At 46.4% G+C, this 18,009-nt stretch overlaps 1 protein-coding gene across 1 annotated transcript; it reads left to right on the plus strand.

Moving 5' to 3' along the window:
- LOC123450147 lies at positions 1-3,285 on the plus strand (the record flags this gene model as incomplete). Its single annotated transcript, XM_045127545.1, has 3 exons — positions 1-1,689; positions 1,804-2,058; positions 2,311-3,285. Coding segments are annotated over exons 1-3 (2,919 nt in total), but the record flags the coding sequence as incomplete, so codon positions are not given.
- Between the last annotated feature and the right edge of the window lie 14,724 nt (positions 3,286-18,009).

Here is an 18,009-nt window from a genome sequence, read left to right on the forward strand (position 1 = left end):
ATGTACGGTAACCGACTCTCCCGCGAGTTCACTACGGGTTTGAAAGATTTCCTCGTAGTGGCTAATGCGAACAAGCAGAAGGGTTTTGTTATCTGTCCATGTGTTGACTGTAAGAATCAGAAGGGTTACTCTTCCTCAAGAGAAGTTCACCTGCACCTGCTTCGGCACGGTTTCATGCCAAGCTATAATTGTTGGACCAAGCATGGAGAAAGAGGGGTTATAATGGAAGAAGATGAAGAAGGGGATGATTTCATCGATGAAAGCTATCTTGCTCATTTCGGTGATACTTTCATGGAGGATGCTGAAGGTGAAGGGGAAGGTGAAGGGGAAGGTGAAGGTGAAGAAGAGGCACGTGATGAGACCGTTGATGATCTTGGTCGGACCATTGCTGATGCACGGAGACGCTACGAAACTGAAAAGGAGAGGGAGAATTTGGATCGCATGTTAGAGGATCACAGAAAGTCGTTGTACCCCGGATGCGATGATGGTCTGAAAAAGCTGGGCTACACACTGGATTTGCTGAAATGGAAGGCACAGGAAGGTGTAGCTGACTCGGCATTTGAAAACTTGCTGAAAATGTTGAAGAATATGTTTCCAAAGAATAACGAGTTGCCCGCCAGTACGTACGAAGCAAAGAAGGTTGTCTGCCCTCTAGGTTTAGAGGTTCTGAAGATACATGCATGCATCAACGACTGCATCCTCTACCGCGGTGAATACGAGAATTTGAATGAATGCCCGGTATGCACTGCATTGCGTTATAAGATCAGAGGCGATGACCCTGGTGACGATGTTGAGGGCGAGAAACCCAGGAAGAGGGTTCCCGCCAAGGTGATGTGGTATGCTCCTATAATACCACGGTTGAAACGTCTGTTCAGGAACAAAGAGCATGCCAAGTTGTTGCGATGGCACAAAGAGGACCGTAAGTCGGACGGGGAGTTGAGACACACCGCAGATGGAACGCAATGGAGAAAGATCGACAGAGAGTTCAAAGATTTTGCAGCTGACGCAAGGAACATAAGATTTGGTCTAAGTACAGATGGCATGAATCCTTTTGGCGAGCAGAGCTCCAGCCATAGCACCTGGCCCGTGACTCTATGCATCTACAACCTTCCTCCTTGGTTGTGCATGAAGCGGAAGTTCATTATGATGCCAGTGCTCATCCAAGGTCCGAAGCAACCCGGCAACGACATCGATGTGTACCTAAGGCCATTAGTTGATGAACTTTTACAGCTGTGGGGCAGACCTGGTGTCCGTGTGTGGGATGAGCACAAAGAAGAGGAATTTGACCTACGAGCGTTGCTTTTCGTAACCATCAACGATTGGCCTGCTCTTAGTAACCTTTCGGGACTGTCAAATAAGGGATACAATGCATGCACGCACTGCTTACATGAGACTGAAAGTGTACATTTGCCAAATTGTAAGAAGAACGTGTACCTTGGGCATCGTCGATTTCTTCCGAAAATTCATCCAGTAAGAAAGAAAGGCAAGCATTACAACGGCAAGGCAGATCACCGGCCGAAGCCTGCGGAACGCACTGGTGCTGAGGTATTTGATATGGTCAAGGATTTGAAAGTCATCTTTGGAAAGGGTCCTGGCGGACAATCAGTTCCGAAGGGAGCTGATGGGCACGCAGCCATGTGGAAGAAGAAATCTATATTCTGGGAGCTAGAATATTGGAAAGTCCTAGAAGTCCGCTCTGCAATCGACGTGATGCACGTTACGAAGAATATTTGCGTGAACCTCCTAAGCTTCTTGGGCGTGTATGGGAAGACAAATGATACAAAGGAAGCACGGCAGGACCAGCAACGTTTGAAAGACCCTGATGACCGGCATCCGGAATGGTTTCAAGGTCGTGCCAGCTACGCTCTGACCAAAGAAGAGAAGGTCATCTTTTTTGAATGCCTGAGCAGTATGAAGGTCCCGTCTGGATTCTCGTCCAATATAAAGGGAATAATAAACATGGCGGAGAAAAAGTTCCAAAACCTGAAGTCTCACGACTGCCACGTGATTATGACGCAATTGCTTCCGATTGCTTTGAGGGGGCTCCTGCCGGAAAATGTTCGAGTAGCCATTGTGAAGCTATGTGCATTCCTCAATGCAATCTCTCAGAAGGTAATCAATCCAGAAGTTCTACCACAGTTACAGAACGATGTGATCCAATGTCTTGTCAGTTTCGAGTTGGTGTTCCCGCCATCCTTCTTCAATATTATGACGCACCTCTTGGTTCACCTAGTCGAAGAGATTTTCATTCTCGGTCCTGTATTTCTACACAATATGTTCCCCTTCGAGAGGTTCATGGGAGTATTAAAGAAATATGTTCGTAACCGTGCTAGGCCAGAAGGAAGCATCGCCAAGGGCTATGGAAATGAGGAGGTAATTGAGTTTTGTGTTGACTTTGTTCCTGACCTTAAGCCGATTGGTCTTCCTCGATCGCGGCACGAGGGGAGACTAAGTGGAAAAGGCACGATCGGAAGGAAATCAACGATATGTATGGACGGTCATTCTCTGACTGAAGCACACCACACTGTACTGACCAATTCCAGCTTGGTGGCTCCGTACTTTGAGAAACACAAGAATATTTTACGCTCGGACAACCCGGGGAAGCCTGAATCCTGGATTAGGAAGGCCCACATGGAGACTTTCGGCAGTTGGTTGAGAAAACATTTAATGAATGACAATGATGTTGTAGATCAGCTGTACATGTTGGCCAAGACACCATCTTCGACTATAACGACTTTCCAAGGGTACGAGATAAATGGGAATACATTTTACACGATCGCCCAAGATAAAAAGAGCACCAACCAAAACAGTGGTGTCCGCTTTGATGCAGCAACCGAGAATGGGCAAAAGGTCACATATTATGGTTACATAGAGGAGATATGGGAACTTGACTATGGACCCTCCTTTAAGGTCCCTTTGTTCCGGTGCAAATGGTTCAAGCTAACAGGAGGTGCGGTAAAGGTGGACCAGCAATACGGAATGACAATGGTGGATTTCAACAATCTTGGTTACCTTGACGAACCATTCGTCCTAGCGAAAGATGTCGCTCAGGTTTTCTATGTGAAGGATATGAGTAGCAAACCGAGGAAACGGAAAGATAAGAAAACGATCAGTACATCATGCGATGATCCAAAGCGCCACATTGTTCTTTCAGGGAAAAGAAACATCGTGGGAGTGGAGGACAAGACAGACATGTTAGAAGATTATAATATGTTTGCTGAAATTCCGCCCTTCAAAGTGAACACCGACCCAAGCATTAAGTTAAATGATGAGGATGCTCCATGGATACGGCACAATCGTAAGCAAGCAGGGACACAAGGGAAGAAATGATGTGTAATAATTTATTGTACCAAACTTTGTTGAATGGATCATGTGAATTATATTACCCGTGATGTGTTTGGTGTCCATTTTCGAATGATTCGAGATACCACTGATGATACATGAAATTTGGAGTGATTTAGTCATACTCCTGCCTAGGCGTATAATATGCATACTCGTAGTCTTCATAGCCGCCGCCGTTGTACTGGTAGTCGTCGCCTTCTAAGTTGCCGCCGTCGTCGTCGCTGCTGTCGTCGCTGTCGTCGGGCGGCGCTCGTGGCTCGAACTGAGGGTAGCGCAGGCGGGGGATATCGCCGGCCGTGATGTAGTCCATGACGCTCTTCAGAGTCCGGCCGTACCACCATAGCCGACGGTCGGCCTCGTGGAAGTTCCCAGGAGGCAGACCGTCCTCCTCATACCTGGCGAGCGCCCTCTCACGCCGATTGATGAAGAAGGCGTCCCAAGTATGCTGGTTATCAGGATGCCAGCGGGGATTCATCCGCTGCTCCGGCGTGAGGTCGAGGTAGTAGTGGTTCGTGATGGCCGCCCGGCGCGTAGTACCCTGAGGGACGGGAGGGACCGGAACGCCGCCGGCGCTTAGGCTCCAGCCGGTGGGGACGCGGTAGCCCGGTGGACAAGGGTAGTTCGAGGCGCAAAGCTCCTCCACCTGCTGGTAGGTTAGAGTGGGTGCGGTGGAAGCCATGAGAGAGTGATGAGAGATTGTAGAGATGTGATAATGCTGGCCAAGCCGGGCTACATATATGTAGTGAGAAATGGCGGGAAAAATGGGAGCGGGAAGACAGGAGGCGGGAAGAAAGTGGCGGGAAGAAAGAGGCGGGAAGACAGGGAAGAAATGGCGGGAAGAAGAGGAATCCAGAGCTGGTCATCTAACCTTTAGTCCCGGCTGGTTGGTGCAACCGGGACTAAATGTGGTTTTTGTGTCATCTAAGAAAACTGTCGGTGGGATAAGGACGTTTGGGTAAGCTTTAGTCCTGGCTGGAGGGTGCAACCGTGATTAAAGCTGTCGGCAGGATAAGGACGCGTGGGTAGCGCACGACGCCCTTGTCGGAGGAACAAGACAAAGCAGAAGCGGCGCCGTGCCTATAAATTATATTGAATTGAATTAGTTTTATTTTTCTTAATTTTTTGATATATTATTTGTATTTTTAAGATTTTGAATTGAATTAGTTTTATTTTTCTGAATTTTTTGATATATTATTTGTATTTTTAACATTTTGAATTGAATTAGTTTTATTTTTCTTAATTTTTTGATATATTATTTGTATTTTTAGAATTTTGAATTGAATTAGTTTTATTTTTCTGAATTTTTTGTTATAATTTTTGTGTTTTTAACATATTGAATTGAATTAGTTTTATTTTTCTGAATTTTTTGATATATTATTTGTATTTTTAAGATTTTGAAAAAGAAAAGTATTTTGAAAAATACCTTTAGTCGCGGTTGGCCTGGCCAACCGCGACTAAAGGTCGTTGCGCGCGGGAACGCAAAAACCCGCCAAAAAACCCTTTAGTCGCGGTTGGTCTGGCCAACCGCGACTAAAGGATACCCTTTAGTCGCGGGTCGCCTCCCCAACCGCGACTAAAGGGGGGGCTATAAATACAAGGGCCCGAACCGTCGCCTCCATTTCTCATCTTCTCCGATCTCTGCCGCGCCGAAGGCCTGCCGCCGTCGCCCTCGCCCTCGACGCCGCCCCCTCTCGCCCACATACGGCGCCGCCGGCCGGCCGGTACTGCCGCGCGCGCACGCGCGCGCCTCTCTCAGTTCTTAGAATTTGTAAAAACTACAGAAAAAAGTTTGTAAAAACTACGGAAAAAAGTTTGTAAAAACTACTTGTAAAGGTTTTGCATTTTTTGTAGCTTTCAATGGTATATTATTTGCCCCATTGTGATAAAATTTGTAAAAACTACGGAAAAAAGTTCTTAGACATTTTAAAACTGACTTAAAACCGTACGGAATTAAAAAAAACAAACAACATATAAAATTTTCGTATTTTTTCAACCTTTCCAATGCTATATCATTTGCTCCATTACAGCAAACCATTGAGAAATTAACATCTATATTATTTGCGTCGATCTGGCTAGCCATTTTCAAATAAGCTTTCCAACCTTTTAAACCGTTCACAGTTGGAAGAAACTTTTTGTATGAAAAACTGTGCATTTCCATAACGCCTCCCTCTCCGTGACGCCGTCGTCTGCCGCCCCGTCTCGCGCTCTACCGCGACACCCTCTCCCACCCCTTCCTCGCCCCCTCCTTTTGCCACCGCCCTTTCGCCACCGCCCCCCTTCTTCACTTAATTAATTTGTTTTTACTACATGTTTTCAGGACTGACATAATGGCGGACGATAGAGCTGACCCGATTATGGACAACTATGATCCGGACGGTGAAGCACATATGTTCGGCATCATAAACGGCGATATTCTATATGTGCCGACCGGACAAGAAGAAGATGATATCTCTTCTTATCTGAACCTTGACGGTGAAGATGAAGGGCGCCGTCAGCAAGATGATGCCGAACAAACGTCGATAAACGACGATCTTCAAATGGAAGTAGCAACCACCTCCGGCGCCGAGGTATATATATACATTGAGCCTTTGGTGATACAAACTAACTGATTTGAATAAATATGTGTGTACTAACGCGCGCGACTCTCTTTCTTATTTTAGCCCTCGGCCGGATCGTCGAAACAATCGAGTACGTCGTCAAAGCGTGGCGCAACCAAGACGATGAAACAAGGAGAAACATGCACCATCGAGGTTGTCGACAGTGCAACCGGCAGGCCGCTGGAGCCCCGCAAGAACGCCACCAAGTTTGTCAGCCAATGCGGAGCCGTTGTTAGAGACAACGTCTCGATCACCGTCCAGGAGTGGAATAAGCCAAAGAAGGCACGAATTGCTGGTTTCACTTTTGTCGATAAGAGAACAAAAAAAGATTGCTTCAAGAAGCTTATGGAACATTTCGTTCTACCTCCGGAATACAACAAATTCGATGAGGAGGGTAACAAGATTGAGGAAAACAAGGAGAGGAGGAGGCTAGTCAAACAGTTCGCTCTTCATAAGATGGCCGACGCATTCCGGAAATTCAAGCAAAATCTAGCCCATGACTTTGTCAAGCAGAACAAGACTCCGGATTTCAAAGGACAATATGAGAAACTGAAACATGATTGGCCAGAATTTGTGAAGCAAAAGAAATCGGAGCAGTTCATTCAAATATCGAAAAAAATAAGGAAAATGCGGCTAAGAAGGAGTACAATCATATTATGGGGCCAGGAGGGTATCGCATTTGGGTGCCTAGGTTGGAGAAGATGGAGAACGAGCTGAGGGCGCGAGGAATCCGTCCAGGTACGGAGGGATGGGACCCAAGGGCCAAAAGCTGGTGGTACGGGCATGGGGGAACGCTGAACCCGGAGACAGGGGAGTGTGTTTACCGGGGCAAATTAATTAAACCCACCCAAGCCCTTATTGACGCAATGAGGTATGCTCAAGAGGGGAAGATCAAGTTCAATAGAGAGAACGACGCGCTGACAAAAGCCCTCGGGAATCCTGAACACGGAGGACGTGTACGAGGCATGGGGCACATTCCGTGGAAAATAGGGTTCCCCCAGAACGATGACCCGTACGGTTACAGAAGCCGTAAGAGAAAGATGGATCGGGAAGCAGATGTTGTGGTGCGGTTGGCATCAGAAATGGATGTGATGAAGAAAACCGTGAGTGTACTATTAGCCGAAAGAGATGTAGCTCGGGCGCAGCATGAAGATCATCCAGCGGATCTCGGAAGCCAGCAGCGTGGCTTCCACGGAGGCCCCACCGGCTGGCACTCATGTTGAAGGAGAAGAAAGAGCGGGCAGAGAACCAGGAGAACAAAGCCTTGGAGGAGGCCGAGAAAACGGAATTAGAAAGTAAAAAAAGCGGGAAACGAGTTGCCCAGCTCGGGGAACAAAGTAAACAATCGATTGCCCCGCTTATAGTGAAAGCCGCCGGTCCGGATGACCCCGATATCATAGCAGCTGCGGCAGCACATGGATTGACTGTAACGAGTGCCAGAGAACAAGCGGACAACTTAGATATTACTCTTCGTGAACTGTTAGGCCTTGATGAGGCGCCAGTGAAGGAGGTAGTAATTACATATGTGAAGAATGGGCCTCTCGTCGAGCCTGCGCAGGAAGAGGATCTACCTCCACAAATGAAAGGTCTGCTGAAATGGTACAAGGGTTACATAAAAAATAAAAACGCCAAAGAATATATTTATGCGGAAGTTAGATATGAGCATCACTTCAAACATTACTATGTACAAATTCATCTGAGTGAATTGTTCCAGGTTTTCAATCTGCGCGAGCTCGACAAATCTATCATCAGTTGCTACGTTCTGTAAGTGATTTATTTCTACCCCATCTCGTTCATATTGCCTGCACTATATATATGTCCTAACTATATTGTTGTGTCCGCTATTATACATGCAGAATGAAGATTAAGGAATGCAGAGTAAGGAACATCCATGATGTTGGGTTCATTGACCCACACATCGTTAATGGATATGTGTTGGAGCATCACCCCGCCGACATGGAGGCAGACCTGTGGCAGTTTCTTACAAAGCAGGAACTCAAAAGTGATATTCTATTTCCTTACCATTTTGGGTGAGTGTTTCTGTCTTGAGCACATTCTCTTTTGTTTACTCCATGCATGGTATGTGGCCGGCTAATCGATGAGTTATGCATGACGTACTGTGCATGTATCGTGTCCGCAGGTTCCACTGGATTCTGCTAGTAATTAAAGTTGACACCTCAGAATGTCTCGTCCACGACTCTCTGAATATGGATACAAAGCTTTGGGGCGGCATGAGAAGAATGCTGCAGAAGTAATTATTTTCATTCATTTGCGCTCTATATCGATCGGCCTATTTCGTTCATTTCCTAATATCAAGTAACTAATAACTCTCTTGTTCATTTAATTTTCTTTGCCTCGTAGGGTTTGGAGACGGTTCGTAGATACAAAGGTCGGTGAATTCAAAAAAGAGCTAGAATTCAAAAGGTCAAAGGCTAAGAATGGTGGGGATATTCAGCCAGCGGGGACCAATCTATGTGGATACTATGTCTGTGAGATGATCCGGAGATACACCTCTGAGCGGGTTCCGAGTGATACCAATGCTCAGAGGAATAACCTCTGGATGATGCTTAGTCCAGAAGCTCGCTTCCGACCACTTCAAGAGGAACTAGCTGGATGGTTCAGGAGGGAAGTCCTCCATCCTAAAGGAGAACACCATTACGAGGACGTAGAACTTTATATGCATTAAATTATGTATGGAAACTTGTTCAAAATTGTATATGGTCATCCGATGATATTCAATATATATTGTATATTCCTCTTGAATTCTTTTTGGTTCTAATTTCAAATTTGTTTGAAATTGTACATTCATATGCATGTATGTAGTACCGTAGAATATGTGAAACTCCTTCAAAATTAAAATAAAGCACAAAAGAAATAAAACAATACAAATTAAACAGAAAACAGGTTTAGGGGGGGGCTACCTAAACCTGCGGCGGCCTTTAGTCGCGGTTGGCCAGAAGAACCGCGACTAAAGGTCCTCCGCCCCGACGGCCGCCTGGCGCCCACGTGGACGGGCCTTTAGTTGCGGTTCTTAAGCAACCGCGACTAAGGGGGGGCCTTTAGTCGCGCCTATTTGGTCGTGGTTGCGCAACCGCGACTAATGGCAGTTGCGAACCGCGACCAAAGGCCCTTTTTCCACCAGTGTAATCGACTTCTAAAAACTAAACTAGACAGTTAAAGTTTCTGAAAATGTCACAGTGGTAACTTACCTTTTTTTAGAAAAGGAGGATTTCCTCCGGCCTCTGCATCAATAAGATGCATGCAGCCACAGTGGTAACTTACCTAATAGCTAGGGTATATATTTAAGGTTTTTTTTGGATGGCTTGAGGTAGGGCTACAAGGAACAAAGGAGCAACAGAGAAGACAAGACAAAAATCATAAAACATCTCTACTATTAAAGGGGGATCTGCCGTCGTGATGGTTCGACCGTCCCGCACCCCCTTCGATCGATAGCTAAGCACGATCCATCGCAGCCTTCCCTTGCACGATTAAAAAAACACGTCCCACTCCTGGCCCATGTCCCACGTCCCTCTCCCAGTCTCCCCCACCTCTCGCCACCGATCCGTCCTCTCTCATCGATCTCGCGAGAAAGATCTCCGCCGCAGCCACCACACTCGTATGCCATGATGAAGTGCCCCTGCCCAAGGTGCCCGCCGCCGAGGCCGACGTCGCCGAGGTTGTCGACGAGGCGAGGCGTGGGAACGCGGGTTCCCACCTCCACGACCACTCCCTGCGGCATCGCCGCCAGAGGGCCGGCCGACAAGCCGCGCTGCGCCCACAGGGAAGGTGGCGGTTAGGCGGCCCGTTCCCCTCCCCCGCGCTTGAGCCCCATCCCCACCCCCCTCCAACGCCGGGACACCACCGGATCCTGCCTCCCTCGTCTCCAGCGATGACGTTTGCCCCCTCCCTGACGGATCCGCAACGGAGGCGCCCCAATGTCTCCCCTGCACGCTTGGCCCGGCCCGCCCCTATTGGAATTATGCCCTAGAGGCAATAATAAATGTATAGTTATTATTATAATTCCTGTATCAAGATAATAGTTTATTATCCATGCTATAATTGTATTGAATGAAGACTCATTTACATGTGTCGATACATAGACAAAACACCGTCCCTAGCATGCCTCTAGTTGGCTAGCCAGTTGATCGATGATAGTCAGTATCTTCTGATTATGAACAAGGTGTTGTTGCTTGATAACTGGATCACGTCATTAGGAGAATCACGTGATGGACTAGACCCAAACTAATAGACGTAGCATGTTGATCGTGTCATTTTGTTGCTACTGTTTTCTGCGTGTCAAGTATTTATTCCTATGACCATGAGATCATATAACTCACTGACACCGGAAGAATGCTTTGTGTGTATCAAACGTCGCAATGTAACTGGGTGACTATAAAGATGCTCTACAGGTATCTCCGAAGGTGTTAGTTGAGTTAGTATGGATCAAGACTGGGATTTGTCACTCCGTGTGACGGAGAGGTATCTCGGGGCCCACTCGGTAATACAACATCACACACAAGCCTTGCTAGCAATGTGACTTAGTGTAAGTTGCGGGATCTTGTATTACGGAACGAGTAAAGAGACTTGCCGGTAAACGAGATTGAAATAGGTATACGGATACTGACGATCGAATCTCGGGCAAGTAACATACCGAAGGACAAAGGGAATGACATACGGGATTATACGAATCCTTGGCACTGAGGTACAAACGATAAGATCTTCGTAGAATATGTAGGATCCAATATGGGCATCCAGGTCCCGCTATTGGATATTGACCGAGGAGTCTCTCGGGTCATGTCTACATAGTTCTCGAACCCGCAGGGTCTGCACACTTAAGGTTCGACGTTGTTTTATGCGTATTTGAGTTATATGGTTGGTTACCGAATGTTGTTCGGAGTCCCGGATGAGATCACGGACGTCACGAGGGTTTCCGGAATGGTCCGGAAACGAAGATTGGTATATAGGATGACCTCATTTGATTACAGGAAAGTTTTTCGGAGTTACCGGGAATGTACCGGGAATGACGAATGGGTTCCGGGAGTTCACCGGAGGGGGGCAACCCACTCCGGGGAAGCCCATAGGCTTTTGGGGGAGACACCAGCCCTTAGTGGGCTGGTGGGACAGCCCCAAGGGAGCCTATGCGCCAAGATAAGAAAATCAAAGGAAAAGAAAAAAAAAGAGGGAAGAAGTGGGAAGGGAGGGGGACTCCTCCCACCAAACCAAGTCCAACTCGGTTTGGGGGGGGGGTCCTCCCCCCCTTGGCTCGGCCGACCCCTTGGGAGTCCCTTGGACCCCAAGGCAAGGTCCCCCTCCCTCCTCCTATATATATGGGGCTTTTAGGGCAGATTTGAGACGACTTTCTCACGGCTGCCCGACCACATACCTCCATAGTTTTTCCTCTAGATCGTGTTTCTGCGGAGCTCGGGCGGAGCCCTGCTGAGACAAGATCATCACCAACCTCCAGAGCGCCTTCACGCTGCCGGAGAACTCTTCTACCTCTCCGTCTCTCTTGCTGGATCAAGAAGGCCGAGATCATCGTCGAGCTGTACGTGTGCTGAACGCGGAGGTGCCGTCCGTTCGGTACTAGATCGTGGGACTGATCGCGGGATTGTTCGCGGGGCGGATCGAGGGACGTGAGGACGTTCCACTACATCAACCGCGTTCTCTAACGCTTCTGCTGTACGATCTACAAGGGTACGTAGATCAGTCATCCCCTCTCGTAGATGGACATCACCATGATAGGTCTTCGTGCGCGTAGGAAAATTTTTGTTTCCCATGCGACGTTCCCCAACAGTGGCATCATGAGCTAGGTTCATGCGTAGATGTCTTCTCGAGTAGAACACAAAAGGTTTTGTGGGCGGTGATGTGCGTTTTGCTGCCCTCCTTAGTCTTTTCTTGATTCCGCGGTATTGTTGGATTGAAGCGGCTTGGACCGACATTACTCGTACGCTTACGAGAGACTGGTTTCATCGTTACGAGTAACCCCCTTTGCTCAAAGATGACTGGCAAGTGACGGTTTCTCCAACTTTAGTTGAATCGGATTTGACCGAGGTGGTCCTTGGATGAGGTTAAATAGCAACTCATATATCTCCGTTGTGGTGTTTTCGTAAGTAAGATGCGATCCTACTAGATACCCTTGGTCACCACGTAAAACTTGCAACAACAAAATTAGAGGACGTCTAACTTGTTTTTGCAGGGTATGATTGTGATGTGATATGGCCAATGATGTGATGTGATATATTGGATGTATGAGATGATCATGTTGTAATACAAATATCGACTTGCACGTCGATGGTACGGCAACCGGCAGGAGCCATAGGGTTGTCTTTATACTAACATATTTGTGCTTGCAGATGCGTTTACTATTTTGCTAGGATGTAGCTTTAGTAGTAATAGCATAAGTAGCACGACAACCCCGATGGCAACACGTTGATGGATGATCATGGTGTGGCGCCGGTGACAAGAAGATCGTGCCGGTGCTTTGGTGATGGAGATCAAGAAGCACGTGATGATGGCCATATCATGTCACTTATGAATTGCATGTGATGTTAATCCTTTTATGCACCTTATTTTGCTTAGAACGACGGTAGCATTATGAGGTGATCTCTCACTAAAATTTCAAGACGAAATTGTGTTCTCCCCGACTGTGCACCGTTGCTACAGTTCGTCGTTTCGAGACACCACGTGATGATCGGGTGTGATAGACTCAACGTTCACATACAACGGGTGCAAAACAGTTGCGCACGCGGAACACTCGGGTTAAGCTTGACGAGCCTAGCATGTGCAGACATGGCCTCGGAACACATGAGACCGAAAGGTCGATCATGAATCATATAGTTGATATGATTAGCATAGGGATGCTTACCACTGAAACTACTCTCGACTCACGTGATGATCGGACTTGGGATAGTGTAAGTGGATCATGAACCACTCAAATGACTAGAGAGATGTACTTTTTGAGTGGGAGTTTGGCATATAATTTGATTAAGTTGAACTCTAATTATCTTGAACATAGTCTAAGTCCACTTTGAATATATTTGTGTTGTAGATCATGGCTCACGCAAGTGTCATCCTGAATTTTAATACGTTCCTAGAGAAAGCTAAGTTGAAAGATGATGGAAGCAACTTTGTAGACTGGGCTCGTAATCTTAAGCTAATCTTACAAGCTGGAAAGAAGGATTATGTCCTTGATGCTGCGCTAGGAGATGAACCACCCGCTACGGCTGATCAGGATGTTAAGAACGCTTGGTTAGCACGTAAGGAGGACTACTCAATAGTTCAATGTGCAGTCTTGTATGGCTTAGAGCCGGGACTTCAACGTCGCTTTGAGCGTCATGGAGCATTTGAGATGTTCCAGGAGTTGAAGTTTATCTTTCAGAAGAACGCCCGGATCGAGAGGTATGAGACCTCCGATAAATTCTATGCTTGCAAGATGGAGGAAAACTCGTCTGTCAGTGAACATGTGCTCAAAATGTCTGGGTACTCAAACCGTCTAGCTGAACTGGGGATTGAACTCCCGCGAGAAGCTATCACTGACATAATCCTCCAATCACTGCCGCCAAGCTATAAAGGCTTTGTGTTGAACTACAACATGCAAGGGATGAACAAGTCTCCCGGCGAGTTGTTTGCGATGCTGAAAGTCGCAGAGTCTGAACTCCGTAAAGAGCATCAAGTGTTGATGGTGAGCAAGACCACTAGTTTCAAGAGAAACGGCAAAGGCAAGAAGGGTAATTCGAAGAAGAGCGGCAAGCCTGTTGCCAATCCGCCGAAGAAACCCAAGGCTGGACCTAAGCCTGAAACAGAGTGCTTCTATTGCAAGGGTATGGGTCACTGGAAGCGCAATTGCCCCAAGTATCTGGCAGATAAGAAGGCGGGCAAAGAAAAATCAGGTATATTTGATATACATGTTATTGATGTGTACTTAACCGGCTCTCGTAGTAGTGCCTGGGTATTCGATACCGGTTCTGTTGCTCACATTTGCAACTCGAAGCAGGAACTGCGGAATAGACGAAGGCTGGCGAAAGACGAAGTGACGATGCGCGTAGGAAACGGTTCCAAGGTTGATGCAATCGCCGTCGGCACCGTGTCACTTCAACTACCATCGGGATTAGTGATGAACTTAAATCATTGTTATTTAGTGCCTGCGTTGAGCATGAACATTATATCTGGATCTTGTTTATTGCGAGAAGGTTACTCTTTTAAGTCTGAGAATAATGGTTGTTCTATTTCTATGAGTAACATCTTTTATGGTCATGCACCGAATGTGAGAGGGTTGTTCATATTGAATCTCGATAGCGATACACATATACATAACATTGAGACCAAAAGAGTTAGAGTAAACAATGATAGCGCCATATTTTTGTGGCACCGCCGCTTGGGTCATATTGGTGTAAAGCGCATGAAGAAACTCCATGCTGATGGACTTTTGGAGTCACTTGACTTTGATTCACTTGACACGTGCGAACCATGCCTCATGGGCAAGATGACTAAAACTCCGTTCTCCGGAACAATGGAGCGTGCAAGTGACTTGTTGGAAATCATACATACCGATGTGTGTGGTCCGATGAGCGTGGAGGCACGCGGCGGATATCGTTATTTTCTCACCTTCACTGACGATTTAAGTAGATATGGTTATGTCTACTTGATGAAGCACAAGTCTGAAACATTTGAAAAGTTCAAGCAATTTCAGAGTGAAGTAGAAAATCATCGTAACAAGAAGATCAAGTTCCTACGGTCTGATCGTGGGGGTGAATATTTGAGTTTCGAGTTTGGTACTCACTTAAGACAATGTGGAATTGTTTCGCAATTAACACCGCCTGGAACACCATAGCGTAATGGTGTGTCCGAACGTCGTAATCGTACTTTGTTAGAGATGGTGCGATCTATGATGTCTCTTACTGATTTGCCGTTATCATTTTGGGGTTATGCATTAGAAACAGCTGCATTCACTTTAAATAGGGCACCATCAAAATCCGTTGAGACGACACCATACGAATTGTGGTATGGCAAAAGACCAAATTTGTCGTTTCTTAAGGTTTGGGGATGTGATGCTTATGTCAAAAGTCTTCAGCCTGAAAAGCTGGAACCCAAAGCGGAAAAGTGCGTCTTCATAGGTTACCCAAAGGAGACAGTTGGGTACACCTTCTATCTCAAATCCGAGGGCAAAGTGTTTGTTGCTAAAAACGGAACTTTTCTCGAGAAGGAGTTTCTCTCGAGAGAATTGAGTGGGAGGAAGATAGAACTTGACGAGGTTGTCGAACCTCTCATCCCTCTGGATGGTGGCGTAGGGCAAGGGGAAACCTCTGTCGTTGCGACGCCGGTTGAGGAGGAAGTTAATGATGATGATCATGAAACTCCAGTTCAAGTTTCTGTTGAACCACGCAGGTCGACGAGATCACGCACTGCTCCAGAGTGGTACGGTAATCCCGTCTTGTCAATCATGTTGTTAGACAACAATGAACCTGCAAATTATGAAGAAGCAATGGTGGGCCCAGATTCCAACAAATGGCTAGAAGCCATGAAATCCGAGATAGGATCCATGTATGAGAACAAAGTGTGGACTTTGGAGATACTACCTGAAGGCCTCAAGGCTATTCAGAACAAATGGATCTTTAAGAAGAAGGCGGACGCTGACGGTAATGTGACCGTTTATAAAGCTCGACTTGTGGCAAAGGGTTTTTCACAAGTTCCAGGAGTTGACTACGATGAGACCTTCTCACCCGTAGCGATGCTTAAGTCCGTCAGAATCATGTTAGCAATAGCTGCATTTTTCGATTATGAAATCTGGCAGATGGATGTCAAAACGGCGTTCCTTAACGGTTTCCTTAAGGAAGAGTTGTATATGATGCAACCCGGAGGTTTTGTCGATCCTAAAAATGCTTACAAGGTGTGCAAGCTCGAGCGATCCATTTATGGACTGGTGCAAGCATCTCGGAGTTGGAACAAACGCTTTGATGAGGTGATCAAAGCATTTGGGTTTATACAAGTGGTTGGAGAATCTTGTATTTACAAGAAAGTGAGTGGGAGCTCTGTGGCGTTTCTAATATTATATGTGGATGACATATTACTGATTGGAAACAACGTAGAGCTTTTAGAGAGCATAAAAGGTTACTTGAATAAAAGTTTCTCTATGAAGGACCTAGGAGAAGCTGCTTACATTCTAGGCATTAAGATCTATAGGGATAGATCAAAACGCCTGATAGGACTTTCACAAAGCACATACCTTGATAAAGTTTTGAAGAGGTTCAAAATGGAACAGTCCAAGAAAGGGTTCTTGCCGGTGTTACAAGGTACGAGATTGAGTAAGACTCAGTGCCCAGCAACTGATGAAGATAGAGAGCATATGCGCTCCGTCCCCTATGCTTCAGCCATAGGCTCTATCATGTATGCAATGCTGTGCACTAGACCGGATGTTCCTGGCCATAAGTATGGCAGGTAGGTTCCAGAGTAATCCAGGAGTGGATCACTGGACGGCAGTCAAGAATATCCTGAAGTACCTGAAAAGGACTAAGGAGATGTTTCTCGTGTATGGAGGTGACGAAGAGCTCGCCGTAAAAGGTTACGTCGATGCAAGCTTTGACACAGATCCGGACGACTCTAAGTCGCAAACCGGATACGTATTTATTCTTAATGGGGGTGCAGTAAGCTGGTGCAGTTCCAAGCAAAGCGTCGTAGCAGATTCTACATGTGAAGCGGAGTACATGGCTGCCTCAGAGGCGGCTAAGGAGGGTGTCTGGATGAAGCAGTTCATGACGGATCTTGGAGTGGTGCCAAGTGCACTGGATCCAATAACCTTGTTCTGTGACAACACTGGTGCCATTGCCTTAACAAAGGAACCAAGGTTTCACAAGAAGACCAGACACATCAAACGACGCTGCAACCTCATCCGCGACTACGTCGAGGAGGAGGACGTAAATATATGCAAAGTGCACACGGATCTGAATGTAGCAGACCCGCTGACTAAACCTCTTCCACGGCCAAAACATGATCGACACCAGAACTGTATGGGTGTTAGATTTATTACAGTGTAATTCACATGGTGATGTGAGGGCTAGATTATTGACTCTAGTGCAAGTGGGAGACTGTTGGAATTATGCCCTAGAGGCAATAATAAATGTATAGTTATTATTATAATTCCTGTATCAAGATAATAGTTTATTATCCATGCTATAATTGTATTGAATGAAGACTCATTTACATGTGTGGATACATAGACAAAACACCGTCCCTAGCATGCCTCTAGTTGGCTAGCCAGTTGATCGATGATAGTCAGTGTCTTCTGATTATGAACAAGGTGTTGTTGCTTGATAACTGGATCACGTCATTAGGAGAATCACGTGATGGACTAGACCCAAACTAATAGACGTAGCATGTTGATCGTGTCATTTTGTTGCTACTGTTTTCTGCGTGTCAAGTATTTATTCCTATGACCATGAGATCATATAACTCACTGACATCGGAGGAATGCTTTCTGTGTATCAAACGTCGCAACGTAACTGGATGACTATAAAGATGCTCTACAGGTATCTCTGAAGGTGTTAGTTGAGTTAGTATGGATCAAGACTGGGATTTGTCACTCCGTGTGACGGAGAGGTATCTCGGGGCCCACTCGGTAATACAACATCACACACAAGCCTTGCAAGCAATGTGACTTAGTGTAAGTTGCGGGATCTTGTATTACGGAACGAGTAAAGAGACTTGCCGGTAAACGAGATTGAAATAGGTATACGGATACTGACGATCGAATCTCGGGCAAGTAACATACCGAAGGACAAAGGGAATGACATACGGGATTATACGAATCCTTGGCACTGAGGTTCAAACGATAAGATCTTCGTAGAATATGTAGGATCCAATATGGGCATCCAGGTCCCGCTATTGGATATTGACCGAGGAGTCTCTCGGGTCATGTCTACATAGTTCTCGAACCCGCGGGGTCTGCACACTTAAGGTTCGACGTTGTTTTATGCGTATTTGAGTTATATGGTTGGTTACCGAATGTTGTTCGGAGTCCCGGATGAGATCACGGACGTCACGAGGGTTTCCGGAATGGTCCGGAAACGAAGATTGA

Source organism: Hordeum vulgare, chromosome 4H (genome assembly GCF_904849725.1).
Source record: "Hordeum vulgare subsp. vulgare chromosome 4H, MorexV3_pseudomolecules_assembly, whole genome shotgun sequence".
NCBI classification, from domain to species: Eukaryota; Viridiplantae; Streptophyta; class Magnoliopsida; order Poales; family Poaceae; genus Hordeum; species Hordeum vulgare.